General features: G+C 41.3%; 1 protein-coding gene across 4 annotated transcripts in view; it reads left to right on the top strand.

Annotated features, from left to right (window-relative positions):
- GRAMD1C (GRAM domain containing 1C) overlaps positions 1 to 21774 on the top strand; it is a 49665-nt gene that overhangs the window by 12958 nt on the left and 14933 nt on the right. For all 4 annotated transcript variants that reach the window (XM_035314871.1, XM_035314873.1, XM_035314870.1 and 1 more), the window contains 7 exons: positions 4033 to 4117; positions 7841 to 7944; positions 9241 to 9336; positions 10546 to 10626; positions 15397 to 15515; positions 16634 to 16754; positions 20412 to 20574. In XM_035314871.1, the coding sequence (XP_035170762.1) occupies positions 4033 to 4117; positions 7841 to 7944; positions 9241 to 9336; positions 10546 to 10626; positions 15397 to 15515; positions 16634 to 16754; positions 20412 to 20574 (769 nt within the window). The remainder of the gene's footprint in view (positions 1 to 4032; positions 4118 to 7840; positions 7945 to 9240; positions 9337 to 10545; positions 10627 to 15396; positions 15516 to 16633; positions 16755 to 20411; positions 20575 to 21774) is intronic.

Genomic DNA, 21774 nt, shown 5'->3' with positions numbered 1-21774 from the left:
TGGAAGCTTCTGGGCTGAAGAAATGAGGGGGATCTGCATTTCACCGATGAAAGGCTTGTCAGAGTGGGCATGTTGTACAGGTAGCATCAGCAGAGGGACCACGTTGTGCTGTGGGAGTTGTTCCTATGCTTATAGATAAGTTTGCCTGTATCTGCTTTGGAGTAAGTGAAGTCTTAAGTTTGCTTGCCCAGTGCTGCTAAATGACTTTTGTTCAGGGCTGTTAAGGCTCTCTCATAGCCTAATGAGGCTTTAGAGCTGCTGAAAGTGTGGTATTGCCTTATTTTTTTTATATTTCTGCCTGTACAGATAAGTCTCGAGAATACCTTTGTTCTAAGTCAGTCTTTTTGTATAAAATCAGGCTCCCCTCTGACTGTGTTCTTCTGGAGACGTTTTTCTTTGGATGCCAACCAGGATGGATTTTAGATGTATTTGAATAAGGGAGAACAATCCATTCTTCATTAGAAATGCAACAATTTTCCCAAGGGTAATTAACGTTTATTTTAACGTGCTAGGGTAGGATTAAAAAGTAATTTGTTTTCAACCGTGCCTAGAAACTTAATTGGGAACTACAGGTCAAGTTCTTCTATATCTGAGGAACAGCACATCAGGAGGCCTTTATTTAGAGGAGTGGATGGCATGGATCTCCTTGTGAACTGAGAAGCAGAAGTAGTAGTCCATGTTGTGATGAAGCTTCTGAGTATACATAAGGAATAAATCAGGCAGCTTGTTCCAAGGCTCGTTGGAATCTTGGATCCCAAACACGTAGCAGTGACTGGTACCAAGGCTGTGGAGCTCACTGGGAGACTTGTGCGGATCTCTTAAAATCAGGTGAACTCCAAGTTTTATTCCTCTCGGAGAGGTCATCTTACCTCTGCTCTCAGCTGTTTGTATTTATTTCTGCATGTCAAAAACAGAATGCAAATCGTCGTGTAGCATGCGGGTTTGTGTCTCAAAACAAGGACAAAGCACTAACAAAGCAAATGCAAAATTATTAACTGCCATTAGCAAACTTTAAAAATGTGCACACAGATCTACTGAGGCTGATTGACTATTTGCATGCTTGCTTATATATGCAATTGAATAATTTCTGAACGATTAGCATTTTTGCTGTACCCTTGGGAGAAGGCGTAGCTTAATTTTCCTCCACAGTTTGCTAAGTGGCTCAAATTATTTGCAGTGTCCAGACTTTGAAGGTGTAGATGTGAAGGGAACCTTCACAGGCTTTCATCATAGAAATAACTCAGGTTAGTCCTATTTAAATTGACATTATTTCTGGAACTTGACTTTGTATAGTTGAACTCAGTCAATTTCTAAACAAGGTACAACAGTGTCCTTTCTAATCATTTCTGATTCCTATGTAGCTGTCTTTAAAACTTTCTGGACAGTGCTGAGGAGGTTTTTCTGCTTTGTTGCTTTATAGATGTCTGTATTTTGTGGCCTCAGATAAAGAACGTTAATATGTTGTCACTGGACTTCATGGTTTGCCTAGTGATTAAATATAGCATGCCCATAAATGCCTAAGATTATCCCGAGGCAACGTGTTTGCCCAATGACTTATAAGTAAACTTGGAAATACGCATGTGTTTAAAAACCTGCTGTTTCCATCTCTTAAGCTCGCTAGTGCAGCCTATCTCGTGATTTCTTCTTTGAATAGCTGACGGTAAGTTTTGTAACCTAGAGGTGGCAACTTGCCCAAATGCTGCCATGTATTGGATGCTATAATGGTGATATGAGAGATACTGAATTCATAGAAATGGAAATGTCTCCTTTCCTTCGTTTGAAGGAAATTGATGTTGCCAGTAGTACTAAAATTGTCTCTGTTGTTTCCAGAGTCCATTGACTGATGTCTTAATCACCGAGCCACATACTGAGTGCATAATAATTACAGATCTAAGTAAGCTCATTTTCATACAAAATAAGGAAAAGATAAGGTTAAAAGGCTTCAGTGTGCTCATTTTTCTCCTTCTGATTAGATAAGGATTCAAAGCAGACTCTTCATAAGTGTCCTAAGAGCTCCATAGAAATCTACAATTAATAAGAGCATTTCTTATTGCCTATTTGCCAATCATGTGACAAAGAACACTTAAATGCCAGCAAGGGATTCTCAGACAAGCTATAGCAGGTTTTATGCTCTAGAGATTTTTTTTTTTTCCTATGTAAAACTCAAGATATCTTGTTTTTATTCTTGGAGCTGTTGAACTGGCTGATGTGAGCATTTGTATAAAAGTGTCTGATTCTGTAATGCTCCTGCTCTCTTTTTTTTTTTATTCATTTTGTGTTATAACCACAGAAATGTTCAGTTTCTTTTCAGCTAAATATATTTGTCTCTTGTGTACAGCGTGTTTCTAGAAGTACTTTCTCTTAAAAGTGTGACTAGAACGAGCTGAGGTACAGCTGTGGAAGCGTAGAGTATAGAGGACATGTCTAACATTGCCCTGTTGGTTGTACCTAAAACATACTTTTCTCTCTCCTCCCTCAATGCTTTTTACACTACAGTGCTTAGAATATTAGTGGACAGACACAGAGGCTTTCTTTTAGTGGAGGTAACAGAAGGCAATGTTCAGGAACTTGTCATCTTTTTAAAGCTGAACACAGTCAGACTTTGCCCTCACTGTGTTATATGCACTTAAACACCTGGCCTTGAAGTTGCACTTTTATATTCTTGTGGCATTCTCAAGTGTAGGTAGACGAGAGATCATCACAGAACATCTGTGGGGACATCTTGAACCATGCGACACAGGCATGTCTCCTGTGGGAAATGGCAAAATGTGAAAATGGTGATGAGCTGGTGGCACTACTGGGACTAGTTTATTAAAAGAGCTGGCTTTGGTCTGCAGTTCTTTTGGGAACAACCACAGACATACTTAAATGGTGCTGACCAACTAGTGTGCTACAAGAGTGTGCTAAAACTGGGTGGTTTTCAGTAAACATGCTGCAAGGTCTTACGGTTAAAAGTGGTTCTCTTGCCTCTTTCCGTCTTCCCCCACCTTGAAAGTAAATAGCCACTGGTCTCATGATAGAAGTGGGTTTAAGATGTGTCTCCAGTTTTGGAAAGTTCCAAGTCCTCAAGGAGACAATAGCAGCTATATGCTGTTCTGACCTTTAGAAAGGTGTTCAGGAAAACAAACCACTACCAACAAAACCCCCAAAACTCCAGGCTGTAAAAGAGGCTTTTCACAGTATACCTGGTTTTGGTACCACCTGAAAGTAGCTTATTCCTGTCTTAGCTGTAATTTGACTCACTCAGTCATTGACATGTACAGTATTTTCTTCAAGGTTTTCTTATTTTTCCCTATCTTTGGGACCACAGGAAGGTCAAAACCTGTTACAAAAAAAAAAAGAGACCTTGTAACTACTGCAAAATTACTACCTAGATTAGTCTTCTCCCCTCTGAGTTTAGCACCCAATTTTAATTTTATGAGACATAGGTTGTGATCCCCTTAAATGCGGGGTGAAACATAAAACAGACCAGGAGATCAAGAGGTGATGGTGGTGCTGCTATTTGTGTTTGCAGGAGGAAACTTTGGCCTTTATTCCTACAGGCCTAATTATAGTAACTGGCAAAAATCCCTTCCGTAGTAACATTTTCCCCCAGTGGCACTCCAATTAGAAACTGGTGTTCTAGGTGGTGGTTTCTTGTCCAGCTGGTGGCCCGTGTGAGGACCCGATCTCCTCTGTCACCTCCTGTGCCTTGGCTTTGCTGCCGAATCTGTGCTAGAAGAGGTTGAGCTCTGCAAAGGGCTGTGGTGCTCTTGTGAGTGAAGCAGGTTGCTGTCATGCAATTGTAATGCTTCATAATTAGCATCTGGCCTGATACAGGGGACAGTTTGGACCCTTCTGTCCCAAATGCTGGGAGCACACTTGCATAAGAGTATAATGTTACAGTGACAATGCCATTCAGATACCACCTATTCTTTATCGCTCGTTTGATGTCCATTTGTTCTTCAAGATAAAGTTACAGATCTGGTTTGAAGACAGTTGATGGTTGAAAATAAATCTGTTTGCTTAACCTTTTACCACTCTTTGTTGCAGCTCTCAAGTTCCACTTACAAATATAGGAGCGAGGAATTCAAGAGACAGTTTTCTCATCTGCCAGATTCAGAGAGACTCATAGTAGGTAAGACATAATTGCACCAAAACTGCTTCTCTCATGACTGATAATTCTGGACTGCAGCTGTGCCAAGGCTTTTTTTTTTTTTAAAAAAAAAAAAATAGCATATTCTAACTGTAGCTGAGAACTTCCTGTTCTCCTGTCTCTGAGCCACCAGGATATATCTGCAGGAAAGGTCAGGTCCAAACTCCTCTCTTACACTGCCTGCTTTGTCAAAAGACAGGCTCCTTTTTCTGGTTGAGAAATGAAGGAAATGATTTTGTTCATTTTGTATCCTATGAGTGTTTAGAGTCCTCCATTTCTCTTGAAAGAGGTAACCAGTTATGACTGTGTCAGTTGCCGTAGATCTTGGGGAAGAAGGTAAGGGTTCCATAGCTGCAATGGCTTGGTTTGGGAATACAAAGGTACAGGATTATGTTGTTTCAGTGAATGTGTTAGGTCGGTAGATCATCCCTAGCAGCAGCTCTTCCCTTGGTCTCTGGAAATAAGCCTAGACCATTACCCTTGACACCTTGTTTGATGTGGTTTCTGGGACTGAGTGACATAGTGGGTGCTTGTAGTTTTAAGACTCTTTTCAAAGATAAATGCCAGCTACGTGGCATTTATCTTTGAAAGAGAGCTGGGGCTGTTCAGCCTGGAGAAGAGGGGCTCAGGGGATCTTTATTAATGTGTATAAATACCTGAGGGTAGAAAGAGGATGGAGCCAGACTCTTCTTGGTGGTGCCCAGAGGCAATGTGCAGAAATTGGAACACAAGAGGTTCTGTCTAAACATCAGTAAACACTGGCACAGGCTGACCAGAGGGGCTATGGGCCCTCCTTGGAGATCTTCAAAAGGTGTCTGGACATGGTCCTGGGCAGCCTGCTCTAGGTGGCCCTGCTCGAGCAGGGGCAGTTGGACCAGATGACCTCCGGAGATCCCTTCCAGCCATAACCATTCTATGGCTCTCGTGAGGTGGCTGCAGGAGTAGAAGTACAACTCAGCTTGAAAAGCAGAGGTGGTGAGAAGTGTGTGGGAATGTGGGGGGAGGAAGGCAAGTGGCAGAACTTCAGGCTATGGTGCATAGCTTCTTGTCACTGAGATGTTCCTTTTGACCTCTGATGGCCAATTTAGCTCCGGAGCAAAATCCAAATAAGGCAAATGTAAAACCCTACCTCCTATGCCTCCAGTGCCACATCCTATTCCCTCTTATTACTTGCCTTGCAGGTAAATCTAGCTGTGCTGTCTGAGTGTTGAATAACAAATGCACTGTCTAAGAATCGGGCATTGTTCTTGCACAAAAGTGGCATTGTGGCTATTTTCAGTCCTCTCTCATCTTATGCAATCTTCAAGGCACTGAATATTGAGAGGTTGTCAGTATATGCTTGTAGTGTGCCAAGTTCCTTCCAGGTTAATGAAAGAGGAATTGGAACTTTCACTTGCACAGAAATTCACATCCTTCCATCCTTTTACAGCCTTAGAAGGAGGCAGTTATCCTCTGAAATGCCTTCCACATCTTTCAAATAGTTGAGCTAAGTACAGAAGTAAGTCAGTAGAAAAGGATATTACTTCAAAGCTTTGGTTTGATGTTTCTCCTTGCACAGGACAGATTTAAAAGCAGTGGAGCAAAATCTTGAAGCACAGTTTCAATGAACAGACCAGACCTCCTAGGACTTGAAGAATGATTTGGTAAAGGGTTAGCCTCAACAATGTAGCAGTATTTGTTCCATCAGAAACAAAGTCATTACCTTACATAAGTCTTTTTACCCTTGTAAAAAATAGTGCTCCTTTGCAAGGGCTCCGTGCATCTTCCAAATAAAGAACTGTTCCTCTGCTTGATGCAGAGGAACTTTTCACAGGCTTTACAATGCTCAAAGAAGCAATTAATTACTTGCTGCAGTTCATCAAAAGAATGGTAACTACTCCTGTTCTTGACTTAACTGCTTAAAAAACACACAATTATTCCACCATAATAAATACTATATACAAAGATAATACATTTTTTTTGTCTATTATAATGAAAGAAGTGACTTAGGCTTTCAAAATGGGAGTTTAAAGGAGTGCCGCTAACTTTAATTTGTCTGAAAATATTGTTTACAGGCAGCATCTTAAGTTACTGGATCTGATAACTTAAAGGAAGAGATTAGCATTTTTCCTTCTTGTTTTGACATCTTCTTTTGTAGGTAGGTCATGGTGTTGCTTGTCACTTGCCCAATGCACCCAGGGGAGTCTTTTCATGCTAGCTCTGCAAAAAAAGAGGAAGGGTATTTTCTTTTTTACAGATGTCAAACCTAGTATGGATATCTGGATAGTATGTGGATGAGGAAAAAAGGAGTTAAATGGTCATGTAATACTAGGCAGTACTTCAAAGTTCAGAATCAGTCTCCATCCTCCAAACAAACATAGAAATTGGATAAAAACTTTTTGGTACTGGTTTTCTGAAGTCCTTAAGCTCAAACTCCTACTGCATTCACCTCCCCACCCCTCCAGCATTTTGGTATCTGACTTGTTAAATTTTAAATGTGCACTTACACTGAAAAATGAATAATATTAACTGTTTGGAGCTATGCCTCCAAGAGCTTTTATACGTGCCTCATGCTTGTTGCAAGAAACTTTATTTTCACTTGATTATCTGAAGGAGAAATCTGAGAGAATTCTTAAAATTGTGGTAAAAGCTCCTGCAGATGCAGACTTCCTGTGAAGTTAGGATGGCGAGGGACTGCTGAACCTCTCGCGACTTGGACAAGAGCTATATTCTTCATTGTGGTGTATAGAAAATCAAAATTCTAGCAGAGAAAATACCAGATAAAATGATTTTCAAAAATAAAAGGTGGAACTCTTTGATACCTCTGCAGTTGAAGTTGTTAAAATCCTGTGTGAACAGATGTATTCTATGTATTCTCTATATGTGAGGTAACCTTTAGGTCAGAGCTCCCAAAAGGGGCCAGTCTGTCTTACTTTTCTTGCTGTATGACTAAAGGGAGCTTTGACAATTATTTCCATAGGCTCAGCTTAGTGATGAGTACTTCTGAAAATTTTTTGATTCTTCAGGATCTTAAATTATGAAAATTCTCCTCAATAATTTTTTTAAAAGTGCAACCAATTCCTCTGCTCTTAGTTTTGATTAGCAGGTATCTGATGATGGGAAATTGCATTCTAGATGAGAAACATTATTTGAATAGAATGTTTTAGCCAGAGACAATATTGTAATGAAAATGACAGAGTCAACTGCTGAAAATCTCTTGCCTGAAGAACTGGATTGCTTCAAGCTGTCTTCTAGTGTCTCACTCTGCAGATAGTTTTAGCTAGTGATAGGATCTGTCTAGTGAAAAATTAACTTACTACAACATATGAACTACTGTTATGTAGGAGTTGACAGTATAATCTGTTGTACTATAAAATGGCTGTGTATTCTGTTTTATTTAGGCACTCTGAAGTTTGACTTGTGAATATTTCTTCCTTGTATTCCTAATCTTGCCTCATACCTCTTCTCTGAAAATAAAGGATAATGTACAGAGGGTTGGTGCATGGAGTATTGTCCTTTCACAGACACTTCCATTGACTCTAGTCTAGTTCCCAGAATCGTGGTCTGGATGCAACCCAATGCAAGCCTGCCTTGACAGACTTGAGAAGAGTGAAAGAAATGGCTTTTTATCTGTATTGCAACAACCATATCTCATTTTAAGTTAACACGTTTGGGTCTATTGGGCTGTGGCAAATGAATAAACTTGTTCTTTCTCTCTATACATAGATTATGCCTGTGCACTCCAGAAGGATATCCTGCTGCAAGGACGTTTGTACCTCTCTGAAAACTGGCTCTGTTTCCACAGCAACATTTTCCGATGGGAGACCACAGTAAGATCTCTTGGTGCAGTTGAATCCCAGCTCTTTGTCCTGGGCTATCAGGATACAGGACTTTTTTGAGGGACTCATCCTGTCAGTCTCATGCTCTGTCTGTCAAGTTAGAATGAGTTAGAAGTGTTCATTAAAGCAGTTGTTGCACTTGCTGTAGGAAAAAAACATAAATCAGTGAATGAGAAAGGTAAGATAGCCTAGTTAATAGGTGAGGGAGATGTCAAAAACATTTTACAGCTGTGAGAATGCTTGTATCTTAAGCTAACCTCTTGAATTCTACTCCATGCTCTGAAATACATAGGACAGGCAACAAATAGGCCATGTACTTAAGACAGAGGAGGTATAGAAATGCTTAACTAAAAACCAAGCTTAGTTTTGTCAGATGGATCTGATGATCAAATCTTTCTTATTGCAGACTTTTTATTTAAAAAAAAAAAAAAAAAAACTCTAAAAATCACAGCCTTTAATATATAATCTATTCAAAGACTAGTTTCAGCCAAAACAGCATACATCTTAGTAACCTGCTCCTGCTTGCCCAGCAGTATGATATTTTGAGCAGTATCTTAAGGCAATCTGAGCTCATCAGCTATATTGGTGGATCTAAATTCTGGGGCCTCCTTAGCAAGGGTGCTGATGCAGATAGGGAGAGTAAGTAGAACTTCTGCATGCTCAGGAGAAAGCAAGATCCAGCTGTGTGTTCTTCCTTTATCTAGACTGAACAGCAGTCTTCAAGGGAAGGCTGGTCAAAGTAGAAATACTTGTTGCCAGTCAGACCACGCTCTTTTAAACGGAAGTATTTCAAGTACTAATACATAAGGAAAATGGACACAAGTAGGAAGATTTCCAGTGACTAGACTGCAGATAAACCTCTGTGCAAATGCATTAGACTCACAAACTTTTATGAGATAACATAGACAAGATAGTCTGTTATCTGGTCTATTCCTTGCCTGAATGACATACTAAGTGAGTGGTTTTGGGGTCTGTGTGGTTTGTGTGTGGTTGGGGTTGTGCCCTTGATCGGGGAGCGCTGCTGGAGAGGTGGAAGAAAACTATTTGCTTCCCAAGTCCTAGCATGAAATAAGAGGGAATTACTCTTAAATCATCTTAATTTGCTCCTACTTTGGAATGCTTACTGTTAAGGTTAGCAAATGAAGACAGCAGTTGCCTTCGTAATCTCATCTGTATTTCATCCAAGTGTTTGGGGTTAGAGTTCCTCTTGCAAATTCTGTCTCTGTAAATTGAAATAACAGTTAAACCTAAACCAAAATTATCTTATTAAATCTCTTTTCTGCTTAGATTTCTATTGCCTTGAAGGATATCACTTTCATGACAAAGGAGAAGACTGCTCGGCTCATTCCAAATGCTATACAGATAGCAACAAAGGGAGAGAAGGTGAAAACCTGTATTTAAATACATTCTTCTTTTAAGTGATAATTTCCAGAACTGAGCACTTGTAGTTTTTCATTTGAATAAGTAACTTTCACTGTCAAATTTTTAAATGTGACTAGGATTAGACAATGGACTGGGTAGTTTGGTCCCTGTGCACATTGGCTTGATAATTCAACTTTTAGTAGTGAAGTCTGTAATCAAACTAGTATTGATGCAGTAACCTGAAGGGAGTTTTTGTCTTACTGATCCTCAGAGGAAATCTGCTTAAAAACCAGAAGTTTAGGACAAATTCAGAATGTGTCTTTTTTTGAGTTAGAGACCTGTGTTCTTATTGGATTCAAGTTTCCCGGAAGAAAACTGCTGAAAGCAAAACAACAGTTACCACGGGTTTTGAGTCGTGGAGAAATCTACCCATAAACCACCCAATTTTATACATTGGGAAGTATAGCTTTCTTGGGGGTGTGTTTAGAGAAAGGTGAAAAAGCATGATTCAGAATGCTCCTACATGCAATGTACTTCCTGATACCTCTTATGTCAATGCCTTGAAAATAAGAATAATTATTTGCTGGGTACAGAGAGTAGTTGCAGTTATCCATGGCAAATTTGGAGCTGTTGTCTGTGAAGGAGTTGACATTTCCTGTTGCTTCATATTTGGCTGCTCCCTCAATTTCTTCTAAAAATACTAATCTTCTAAAAATACTAACTTCCTTCATTAAGGAAGATACTTCTTCCACTGGTAAACGGACTTTCAGATGGGACAGATTTTAAAACTACAAATGATGGATCTAATTTGATCTCCTGTTTTGATTATTGTAATTTCATTATTTTTTTTCAAAAGATGTGGAGTTGGGATGGAAAGGGTTGTGGCCTGTAAGGAATAGGCATGTGCATCTCTGGTTTGTTCCACACCCCCATTTGGAAGTGGGAGAAAGATTTAACTGTGTATGTACTTGAGGGGCAGCTCTTTCTTTATGCAAAAGATACAAATGATTGCAATTGGGTGGACAGAAGAGCAAGAGTCTTTATATACTCTGTGGATGTTGGTGAACTAACTTGCTTATTAGGACTGATTAAAAGTGTGGGATGTGAGGAATATGAGAAGGAACGTGCCATTGGTGAAAATCTTAGGATATTTAAGGTAAAAGGAAACATTCTGGCTTTCTTAAAAATACCTACAAGTGAGGTTTTTTGTACCTTTGTTTCCTTCTGCAGTTTTTCTTCACGTCATTCAGTGCAAGAGACAGAAGCTACCTCAGTATTTTCCGCTTATGGCAGAATGTGTTGTTGGATAAGGTAAGCTTGTAAGTGCTGGTACCTGGGGTTAAGTAACAAAATCTCCTTTCTAACATATGTCGATGTGTCTTTAGTGGATGAGAGACTTGGCTTAAGAAGTTAACTTCTCCTTCCTGACACAGAATTCTAACCTGGTGTTCTCTTTCACCTCTTTGTACTTTAGATTACAAATAAACTTTGTATCCTTCCCTTCTTTTTACTGCCATCTACAACTTTGCTGTTGATGGAGCATTTTGTCTTTGAAGATAGGTTGCATGATTCTCTTAACTACCAACTTAAGCTGAAGTTGGCATGCATTTGTTTCACATTTTCTGTGGATAATTCGTGACCAAAAGGGCAAGAGGCTTTTTCAGGGAAAGCTTTTTTCTTTTTTAAGGAAAAAGCCAAAAGTCACCTTCTCAGATAAGTTAGCAGAACCTTTGCCAACCAACTCATTACAATTCCCCTGACCTTGAATAAATGCAACAAAGGCAGGCTGAATGATAGAAAAGTGTATTTTGGCAACTCTGCTAGTTAGCCTGATGTATATTGCAATTTGTGGGCACTTAAGCTAATCTTCTTTCTAAAAATATGTTGACACTTTCTTTTGCAGAACATCAGTGTAACTAATGCAATTTTTGTAAACCAATTCCTTCCTGTTTATGGCTCCTGTTGTTTAAAAATCCCAACACATTTGCAACTGAAGACTGAAATATCCATAGTGCAGCTCTGTAGTGCGGTGGTTCCCAAAGGCTTAAAGCTGTTGTGATACTTAGATGTGGTTGCCACAGACATTTTTGGTTCGATGAATTTTAAGGCAGCCCAGAGATGCTTTTTATAAAAAAAAAAAAAAAAAAAAAAGCCAAAAATCAAGGAGTGCCAACTAAGGCAAAATTAATCTGTTTACAGATCTGTTTACAGCAAATCTTTACTGCTTATCTGAACTGCATCAAGTTATAGAGGGGATGAGGGGAGGAACTGATGTTTCTAGAATTGGATCCATTGGTTACACTACAATGACAGCTGTTCACTGAACTGTTGCTAAAAGAAAGCTGGTGATGCATCCAAGTAGTTTTGCTTCTTCTCCCAGCTTCCACATGCAACCCCCCACACCCTCATGGCAAGGGAGAGCATACGTTTGAAAGGTATCATATAACCTCTGAAGCTCGGTCATGGTATACAGAACTGTGAGTGTGTGAAGCCTGGTGTTTCTGGGATCCAGTGGCCAAAGGGATCCCATCAAAATTTGTGAGGTTTGTGACAACATACTGAATCTCTCTGGAACTAATTCCAAAAGGAGCTGGTTTTGATGTTTCTTCTGCTAGCAGTTAAATATTTTAAAGACTGTGGATAATTTAGTTATTCTCTGGAGTATGTCTACTAGACCATGCATTGACATGCAGCTCTTATGAAATAGTTATTCAGCTCTTGTCAGAAGTAAACTCTGAATGCAGGCATCACAGTGTTGGTTTGCGCCACCTGATGGTGGATAATCCCAGAGTTGCAGGATTTGGATCCAGGGGATTGGAGAACTGCATGTGCTTCAAATCATCTTTTGTACAGAGGTCACTTTCAGTCACTGATTCTGGCCTTTTCCTGGGCTTTGAGTTTGTGTTACGAGGTCTCACTCCAAAGAGTGACCTACATGCTTTACCTGAGATGGCACTAAGCTTTAATCCCCTGCAGAACTTCTCAGTAGGGTCAGCGTGCTCTTTCCCAGATCTCCATCTTGTGGCCATTCTGCATTGTAAAGTATCACGTGTCATAGACAGTTGAACAAGTAGCCTTCTGTAAAGTCTGCCTTTCTGTTAGAAATTACTTGCTTATCCTATGCAATGCATGGCAAACAGTAGTAAATGCTATTCCATGCCTGAGCTTAATTAGGCCACCAAGATGCTGTCCTCCAAGTTTGTGTCGCTGTTACTGTAAGGATTCCGGCTCACCTTAGTTGAGTTGGAATTACCTAGCTTATCACTTCTCCTTCAAATCTTGCTCAGCATACAGTACTTGACACTCAAAGCTCTTCAGCTGGGAATCAGTGGGTACCTTTCTTCTAAGATGGTCCCTTTTTAGGATTTCTTTTTGGAATGCCCTTGTGAACGTTTTTCTTTTAAGGGGGGAAATTCAGTTTTTATCTATTCCTATTGCAAAGTGTACTCAGAGTGAGTCCCTCAGGTTTCTACCTTGCCATTGCTTTTTTAAATGCTCCTGCTTGAAGAGGAAGCATCATGGAAAATAAGGAATCATTAATGTAGGTCTGGAAGAGACATGACACCGACCTTGATAAAGCAGATAGCTGCTTCCACATCCACTGAGGCTTTCAATAATGTATCAGTTTATAAAATCAGCCAGAATTGCTGTTTTGCAACAGGCTTTCCAGATTGGTAAAGCAACATTACTAACAGCTGTTAATGATGGTAAGAGCAATGGCATGTATACTACTGCTTTATTTTCCTAAAGTTCATGGGTGTCAAATATCCCTGAGTTTGAGGGAGAAGGAAAAAATTAAAATCTAATTAGGCAGGTCATTCAAATCCTAAACAAACAGTGTTCTTATTTCTAATGGAACAAGATCTTAACTTAATCGACTTCAGTTCCCTTGAGTCCTTTTCCTTGGAGTTGGATTTATTTTCTTATTGTTCTTACGCATTGCTGGGTAGAGATTTGCACCAATCCCCAGAGATGATGTAGCAGGTAAGTCCAGAGGTGTGAGAAGGAACCAGAATTTTGGTTGAGCTGAGAGGTTCTTGTGGCAAAAATCTACTGGGGCAGCAAGTCTGCCAGCCATGCCAACTTCTAGGGCAAAGTTGTGAAAGAGACGCTTTGCACCTTTTGTGTGCAAAAAGGGTTGTTTTAGAGGCGAAATGGGGCTCAGAGTTGATTCTGACCTTTGTGTTCAGTCAGTGAGAGGGGGATCTCACTGTTAGCCTCCACTGATTTGTGATTGAGCAGTCAGACAAAATTCCATGTCAGAGTTGCTTGGTGGGAGAGTGCATGTTTGGGGTGTCTGTGGATAACCCTGCATGGAATGTCTTGTCTTGATCTGTCCATGTGGGTAAAAATCAGCAGCTCTGCTTCTGCCAATGGTATTTCGTAGTATTACTTGATCCATGCTGCCAGTTTGATTAGCGTGAAACAAAGTATTGGTATTTTATGCTCGAGGATGAGAGGAGAAAACTGTGTCCCAGCTGCTTCTTGTAGCCTTACATTTTATAATGAACTGAGGAACAATCTGGTGTAGACCACCATCACCTTGAGTGGGCGAAGCACTCCAGGTTTAGGGTCAGTCTTTCAAGTTTCAGAGCCTCTCAAACCACAACTAATCTGACAGAACGGAGTAAGGTGTTCCAGTGTCGGGCTGTGACCCTACTACACCTAGCCGTGCTCAATATAATAATCGAGCAGAGTGCGAGAACCCTCTTGTTTCTAGACCCAGCAGCCGGTAACTTTGCCTTCAGAAACCCACAGGAAACAGCTTTATTGGTTCCCCAAGCACGCAGCTTTGTCGCTCTGCTTGAGGCCGAGGGGAGCAGGGCGTGAGGGGGCCGGGGCCTGACGGGGCGAGGCGGGCCCGCCATGAGCTCCCCGGGGCTGCCCCCGGGGGCCGTGGGGCCGGGCCCGGTGTCCCGGGAGCGGCGGGGAGGAGCCGGGGCGAGGGACCGGGGCCGGGACCGGGGCTGGGGCCGGGCCAGGCGGGAGGAGCCGGCGGGGCGGTGTGTGTAGGTGAGCCTGGGTGGCCGGCTTGGGGCTGGCAGGAGCCGCGGTGCTGTGGAAAGGGCCGCGGGTGGAGGGAGCCGGGAGGCGGGGAGGATCCTCGGAAAGGGCTTTCAATAATGCACGGCTGCTTGACGCGATCGGCTCATGCAAATAGTAAGCAGGACTTGTGTTACTGCCTCGCTGGCATGCTGCTATTCCCTCGATCAATATGGATCGCGGCTCCGGCGCGTTTTCCGATGTGATGCCTGTCGTTTCTTGCTAAACCCCCAAACCTCATTACCTTCTTTCCATCCCTTTCTTTCTACTTTCGTTTTAGCCAGGAAAAGTGGACTTTGAAACCTGTTGCTTACTTTGCCGACTGGAGTTTGTCGTAGTGTTGTCACTTCCCTAATTTTCCTGACGATCAGAGAGGACCCGAATAGCTGCCAGTAGCTGCGGGAGGTCGTGGAGCAGGGCAGGCAGCTTATGGGGGAAGAAAAGAGCTAGCTGTGAGTCAGCTGAAGTAAAATAGTTGTTTTTGCTCTGGATGTGTTAAAGAGGGGTTGTGGCAGTGTCTCACTTTGACAAAATGGACTGCCGGCTCACCTAGACACTGCTGCTTGTAGTGACTGAGATGTTAGCCTCTTACTGCTGGTAAAGTGGTCCGAGCATCCCGAGGAAACAGGTGTGTATCTAGTAAGCAGTTTGTCTGGGACCAAAGGGAGCTTCTGGCTGTCTGCTGGTTGCACGCTGTATCCTGTGAAATTCAAGAGGGAGCTGCCTTGAAGGTACCAGTGAAAACATTGGTGACAAACGAAGAAGCAAATAGTAACTACAAGTATGTTTTTTCTTCAAATACCAGGCTTTTTTTAATGTCTAGTGTTACTGGTCGAACAGTGGTGGGTTGGGAAGATGGAGTAGATGGGAATACAGTTCCCCAAAATGCTGAAATCCAATCTTGAAACATGATACCTAAATGCTTTCAGACCTTGTCAGAAGTGAGGTTAAAGGCTGTGGCGTAATTCAAACTTCTGTTTTACCTACCGTGCCTTACTGCCCTGTACTGTAGTTCTTGACTAGCTTGCTTTCTTTCAGAGGCTGACCAAGCAGGAATTCTGGCAGCTGGTGCACCAGAGCTATGGCTCTGAGCTGGGCCTGAACACCGAGGAGATGGAGAGCTTCCACTCATCATCTGAGGACAATGGGCAGTCTCGGTAAGAGGAGGCTCCAAAGCCTATTGAAAGACTCATGGAAAAGCAATGTCCTCTTTCTCTGAAATTGTTTTTCCGAATTGCTCCTGTAGCCTTACTGGAAAGGGACCTGAACTGCATAAGCTGAACTGCATAAAAACTTAATTGTGCTCATTGTTTAAAATAATAGGAGCACAGCCGAGGCCCCTTAGGGGAGGCAGATAGGAAGACCTTGCTGTCCTTGGATTTGCTTGGGGGGGAGGGCAGGATAGCTTAAATATCAACTTTTTTCCTGATAATACTTAGTCAGGACCTATATGCCCTTAAACAATACAGAAGGGCTGAATGGAATGGAGCTATATCTGATGTTTTAATGCTTTTTCTTTCCTCCATGGAGACTAAAATGCTTACTTTGCATTGTTCTTCTGACATCTGAAATCTTAGCTTGTTTTTGTATGATGTTCAGCTTGAATTAGTAAGCCAGAAGAAGATAACTAGATTGTTTTTGATCTGTTTTGTTGATTTCTCAGAACAAATGTGAATTAACTTATGAACAGTCAGTGTAATTCTAATAACAGGGCTTTAGTTTTGTATCTGTATGTAAGTAAGTGTGGCTCTCTAAACCTGAACAGTGTAACTTGCCTCTCCTTTTCAATTCTGCATTATCTGAGCATGTTTGTTTGTTTGGCGGGGGGGGAGTAAATTCACTGCAAGCTTCAAAAGATTTCCCATTAAATATTTCTCTTTCTTTTTCACCTGTAAAAAAAAAAAAATTGGTACTTTGCAACTCGGGAATAAGGGATGCAGGAAAAATCTTAACTCAGGCGTTCTTCAGACATTTTCTTTTCAAATTTGTTATAAGCTACTTCTGTGGGAAAATGGAAAACAGTGCTTACTTTCTCTCTAGCTCACCAGAACTGTTTTGCTAACGTGACAAGCAGAAGCTGGATTTTTTGCAAGGTGGTTTGGGTGAGGAACATGGCTTAAGAGATTAATGAGCTGGATGTGGGACGAATGAGTTGGTAGTTTTTAATATTAGCTGAACAGCCATGGCTTGAGAGCAAAAATCACACATGAAAAGCTCTCTCAGATTTTCTTAGCTTTTACAGCTCCAAAGATATCTTCTTTTTTCCTTTGGACAGATCCAGCGTTTGTGATGAACCTGGAGAAAGGGATGACAAACTACCTAAAACAATTGGTTTAGTTCGGGAACCCACACTTCAGACAGAAGGAGAGTCACTCAGCAGACATGCACTGTCAGGAGTAAGTGTTGACCTTCTTGCTATTTATAACTGATAAGCATATATGCTTAACTTGCATATCTGTAAGCGTAAGAATGCATGGGGTTGTAATTTCTAAAATTCACTCCAGTAGTCTAAAAGGTTTTCACATCAGAAATTGGATATGAATATTGTCAGATTTCAGGAGTATCTTTGGGAAACAAACATTTGTATAAGATGTTGGTGTGAGCTTCAGCAGCATCCTGTCACTAATTCACTGCATAATCTGGCTAGAATGCTGAGGTTTCGGCCTTGACCTTCCCAGCTGTAAAAAATAAAACTGTTTATCCACCTTCCTATAGACCCTGTGCGTTTTTATATAAGTGCTTTACTAAAAAAAAAGTTTTTGTTTGCATACTTAAAAATACAGATATAGATCTCCTCATAAAGATATTTTGTACACGAGGATAATAATATCCTCATGTACATCCTGTACGTTTTGGAGATCAGGTAGTCTATTGCTGGGAATGATTGAAACCTTCCTTTCCCCTCCACAATCCTGAATTAAATTTCCAGAAATCCTTCAGAAAGGGAAGGCAGAAGCACCCTTGGAAGGGTGAGTTTTCCCCTAATCTCTTGTGTTAATAAATCTGTACAGGCATGGGTGTTTCATTCATGGTGTTGAATGAATTTGTGAATGTGACTGGCTGTCTGGGAGGGCAAGCTCATTAGTAGAGGTGTCTGAGGTGTGCACAGCATTTAGCACGGTTCCTGGGGCTCCTATGTGCAGTTGTAGTCCTAAACGGTTACAGACATTATCTTGGTTAATAGGTACCTCAAGGGAAAGATGTGGGAAAAGCAAACAGAGCACCGAAGTGTTTCACTTCGCTCAGATTGGGAGTTTAACTGCTGTTTCTGCTCTGAAAAAAATGAGGAAGGGGAAAAAGATGCTTTAACAATCCTTACTTTCATATAGTAGTTATTCTGACTTGCTAAAACTGATCTGGAGGTTAAGTAGGCTTTAAATAGTTTTGTGGAAATCCAAGTTAATGACTAGAGACTGATAGGCAGCTACATTACTACTGGTATTTGTCAGACGTTAAAAGCTTAGTTATTAGGGTGATGGGTATCCCTCACGGAAATCCTAGGAGTATAAAAGAAGATTTTTGGAGAGCTGTAGGAGACATTGGGAAGATGGTGGATGCTGCTGGACTTTGGGCTCTTTAGGATAAGTAAAGTCCACCCAGGTAGCCTTGATTTGGAACTTGCTTGAGTCTTGTTTGCACAAGAACAAGCCCTCTGAAAATAACCGTTCTGTTTGGAAAAGTGCTTTGTTTACCTACTGGGTGTCACTCCCAGAGATCTCTCTTGTAGGTGCCAAATCTAATTGGCCATGTTGGTAAGCAGGAATGCCTAGGGATGGGGTCTGTAAGCAGGGAAAAGTGCTAGGATTCTCCCTTGACTTGCCAGCCTTTAAAAAGTTCTCTAATTGTGATGTAAAATGTCAGTCTCAATAAATCTGTTTAGTTTATGACTTTCCTGTAGCTAAAAATATGTAGTGGTTGTGTTGAGCTGTCTGTGTCATTTGGCGTTTCTCAGCAATGTCGGCACTCACAGCTCTGGATTACAGCGTATGTTGCAGAAGCATGGGGGCAATAGGAGGAGATGGGATGGTAGTGCTTAAAAAGCTTTTATCAAAAATGATTGCACTGATGACGCACAACACAATTGCCTTCCAAAGGCTGGAGGGGAAGAGGCTTAACTCCTCCCTTTGTGCTCTGACAGGCAAGGGAAGTCCAAACGCTCTGTCAAAAAGAGATCAAAACTAATGGAGGGGTTGGCTCGCATTTCTTGGACTGTCTTGGAAAAAGGATTGTCAATAGCTAGCTGTTCATAGTTGATTAAAGAAAGTGGGTGTGTAACACCACTTGTGGCTTGTCTGCTTCTCCAAGCGCAGGTCACCTCTGTATGGAAACCACCTTCTTCTTTCTTCTCTTCCTTGGAAAGCTTTGTAAGGTTTCACTGTCTTGGAGCCTTCTGTTCACAGGGTAAAATCTAAAATGCACAAAGCTTAGCAGTACTGGACTGGCTCAGGAGACAAATGTGCATAAGGAAGAGATGCTTTATTTAATTCTAGTTGACAGATCTTAAAATCAGTAATCTGTAGTGTAAAAAATATTAAAAAAAAAAATACAGAAACGGAAAAAATTGTTTGATCATAGATATTCCAAAAGTATCAACATAAATTTCTTCCTTGATGTCATGAAGGACTTCTCTAGAAATCTGTGTCAATTTCTAGGTAAATATTTCACCACTCCTAGCTCCCTTCTCCTTTCTCTCTGTACTGGTAGAAAGTTTTGACACTTGAAATGTTACTGTCCTCATTTCTGTTGCGTGCCTGAGTATAACTTCAGGCACGGTAGCTCCTTTCAGTAGGCATGCATTTGTTAATTGATCTGCTTTGCTGATGCAGTATTTTTTTTTTTGACCTTGAGGGAATATTTTTGCTTGCTGCTACTGCAATTGAATTCATGCCTGTCTCTATTCTCCAGCCACCCACCTTCTGCTAATAGCCCTCGGCGGCACAAAATGGTAAATGGTCTTTATTTTGAAAAAAGCCAAGTAGTACAGGAAGTACGCGATGACTATTCAAGCAGCGGATGCTCTTGTTTTATTTAGTCAGTGCTGAATAATCTTTAAGGGTGATGGTGTTGCAGATGAATTGGAGCTCCTCACCTGAGGAGACCTGATCTCGTTCCTTACAGTCCACGTGCTGCTGCCTGTGGGGGCTGTGCTATTCTTGATCCCAGCTGTTCCACTGGAGGCAACAGGAGCTTTGAAGGCAGGTTTAGAATGAAGACCGGCTCATAGCCGGGCTTTTTGGGTGGCACTCTGAGATGTACAAACCTTGTGCATATGGTTTTGCCAGCATTTACTTGTTGAAGTGTTCAGTGATGCATTTTGGTCGGCTTAGCCCCCAGTTGATGTAGCTAATGGTTCAGAGCTGCGTTGATTCAGTGACTGATGCTGTGGGCGATGCTCTGCTTCTGTATTACAGATGGCAAATGATAGTCCATTGCTTTGTTTCTGAGAAGTAATATTTTATCTGTAGGATGGCTCTAGACACTATTTTTTAACTATTCCCTTTATCAAAGGGTACTGAAGCCCTACAAAGTAAGAACACACCCTTCAAATATCTAATTATGGTGACCTAATCTTGTTGAAGAAGGGAGGCCCTGTCATTGTGCTTCCCCTCAGGATTGTTGGACCCCTTCCTAAAATGCCCCCTAAAAAAAAACCAAACCAACCAAAAAATGCTAACCTGACCAATAAAAAGTAAATAACTATATTAAATTAATGAATTTATAAAAGCTAGCATGGATGCAGGGAAGGGGACCAAGCTATGCAGGTGGATGCAAAGGGACTGGGTAGGGAACAAAGTGCTGCTTTTAGGCAGCTCTTGGTAAGATGGAGCAGATAAGCTTGTCCCATGCTACTAGGGCAAAGTGAAGTCTGAGATAAAAAAGAAAGGGGGCTGGTTGGTATATGGGAACGAGGGAGGAAATTAATGCTTGACCGTGGGGTAACTGAGCAGGTAGAATTTGTGGCTTCCTTTCTAAATCTTCTTTGCAAGTAACTTTTTTTTTTAAAGGGTCTGTGTTTACTGACAGATTTTTTTTTTTTCCATTGGTTCTTTCAGGTAGAAGAGTCCCCGACTGAGACGCAAATAAAGAAGAGCCCTCTTCCATCTTCGGAAAGAAAATCTGTCAAGCTAGTCAGGAGCAGATCTTTAGAAAAGTCCTTGGATCTGAATGAGAATGAAAATCTTCCAGAGAAGAGCAGTGCCTCAGACAGTGAGGAAGGTAAATCTTTCAACAGTTAGAAGCAGTAAGACAACCCTACTCTCATGATCCTTGTCACTTGGTGGAGAAAGTTAGAACTTTCTGATTTCGTGAAATTTGTTTACTTGTTTGTTTCACACAGTTGTAGGAAAAATACCTTTGTATCTTTTTTTCTGGAAAAAAATGTTGGGTGTTTAGAATGAAAACAAATTGATATTTTACTTTTTACCTTTTGGTGGGCAAAGTGTTGCTAATATCTTAGACTAAAAAAAAAATCTTGACGTTGTGGTGTTGACTTTCCACGTTCTCATAGATATTTTAAATGCTTTTCAGTTTATTTTCACTTGTTGGGAACTGAGAGAAAACACTTCAGGCTCTTCTAATTCTCCCCACCCCCTTACATTTCTTTCTTGATACTTGTGGGCTTCAGTGTTACTGACGGAGTAAACTGAGGAACTTGTTGAAAGTCCAGACAAGACAACTTCCCAGCGTTCAGGAGTGTATTCTGCATATTCTGAATCTGGTCTGAAGATGAGCAACCTCAAATACATCTTAGAGTAGACCGCACTCTGCATACCAACAAAGCTAGCATCTTCAAGGTTCTCAGCTCATCATCCTCTCAATTTAAACCTCATTATCTAGTACCAGCCTAGCAGGAGCTTGGCTACCACAGCAATGTAGCACTTGTAACTTGGCAGTTGCATGCTTCCTTTCCTCTTTTTCTCCCAGAAGAGAGAAGTATGGCTGCGTGTTTCATAGTGGCTTTGGTAGGAGTGCTTTTGCTATGTCCTGGGGAGACGGAAAGGCCAAAGCATGCCTTGCACCCAGACTGGATGACAGTAACATATGTGCAAATTTCACTGGGTGCTTGTTCTGTGGTCCCACAGGGGCCCTTGACAAGTTCCCCCTCTAATATGAGCTTTTCCCTTTTCATGGGGAGCTCTTCTGTGCAAAAACCCATGGTTTTACAAACATTTCACAGAAGCTGTGGTGGGTGTTCTGTTGAATATCCTCATTTTGGACTCTGTGAACACCTTTAAAACAAAGCGCACACAACCTGAGTTGGTTTCAAAGTCTGTAGTGGCATGCAAATGAAGGACAGAAAACCTCAACAGGGCAGCTACTTCTGAACACACTGCTATTTTTCTTTCACATGCAAAGAGAGAACTTGCTTTCATCGCCTGTTGTCAGGAATAGAACGGATCAATTTGAGGCCAGTTC

This window comes from Oxyura jamaicensis, chromosome 1 (genome assembly GCF_011077185.1).
Source record: "Oxyura jamaicensis isolate SHBP4307 breed ruddy duck chromosome 1, BPBGC_Ojam_1.0, whole genome shotgun sequence".
In the NCBI taxonomy this organism is placed as follows: domain Eukaryota; kingdom Metazoa; phylum Chordata; class Aves; order Anseriformes; family Anatidae; genus Oxyura; species Oxyura jamaicensis.
Note: the sequence above shows the minus strand (reverse complement) of the source record. Positions and strands in the feature narration are given on the sequence as shown.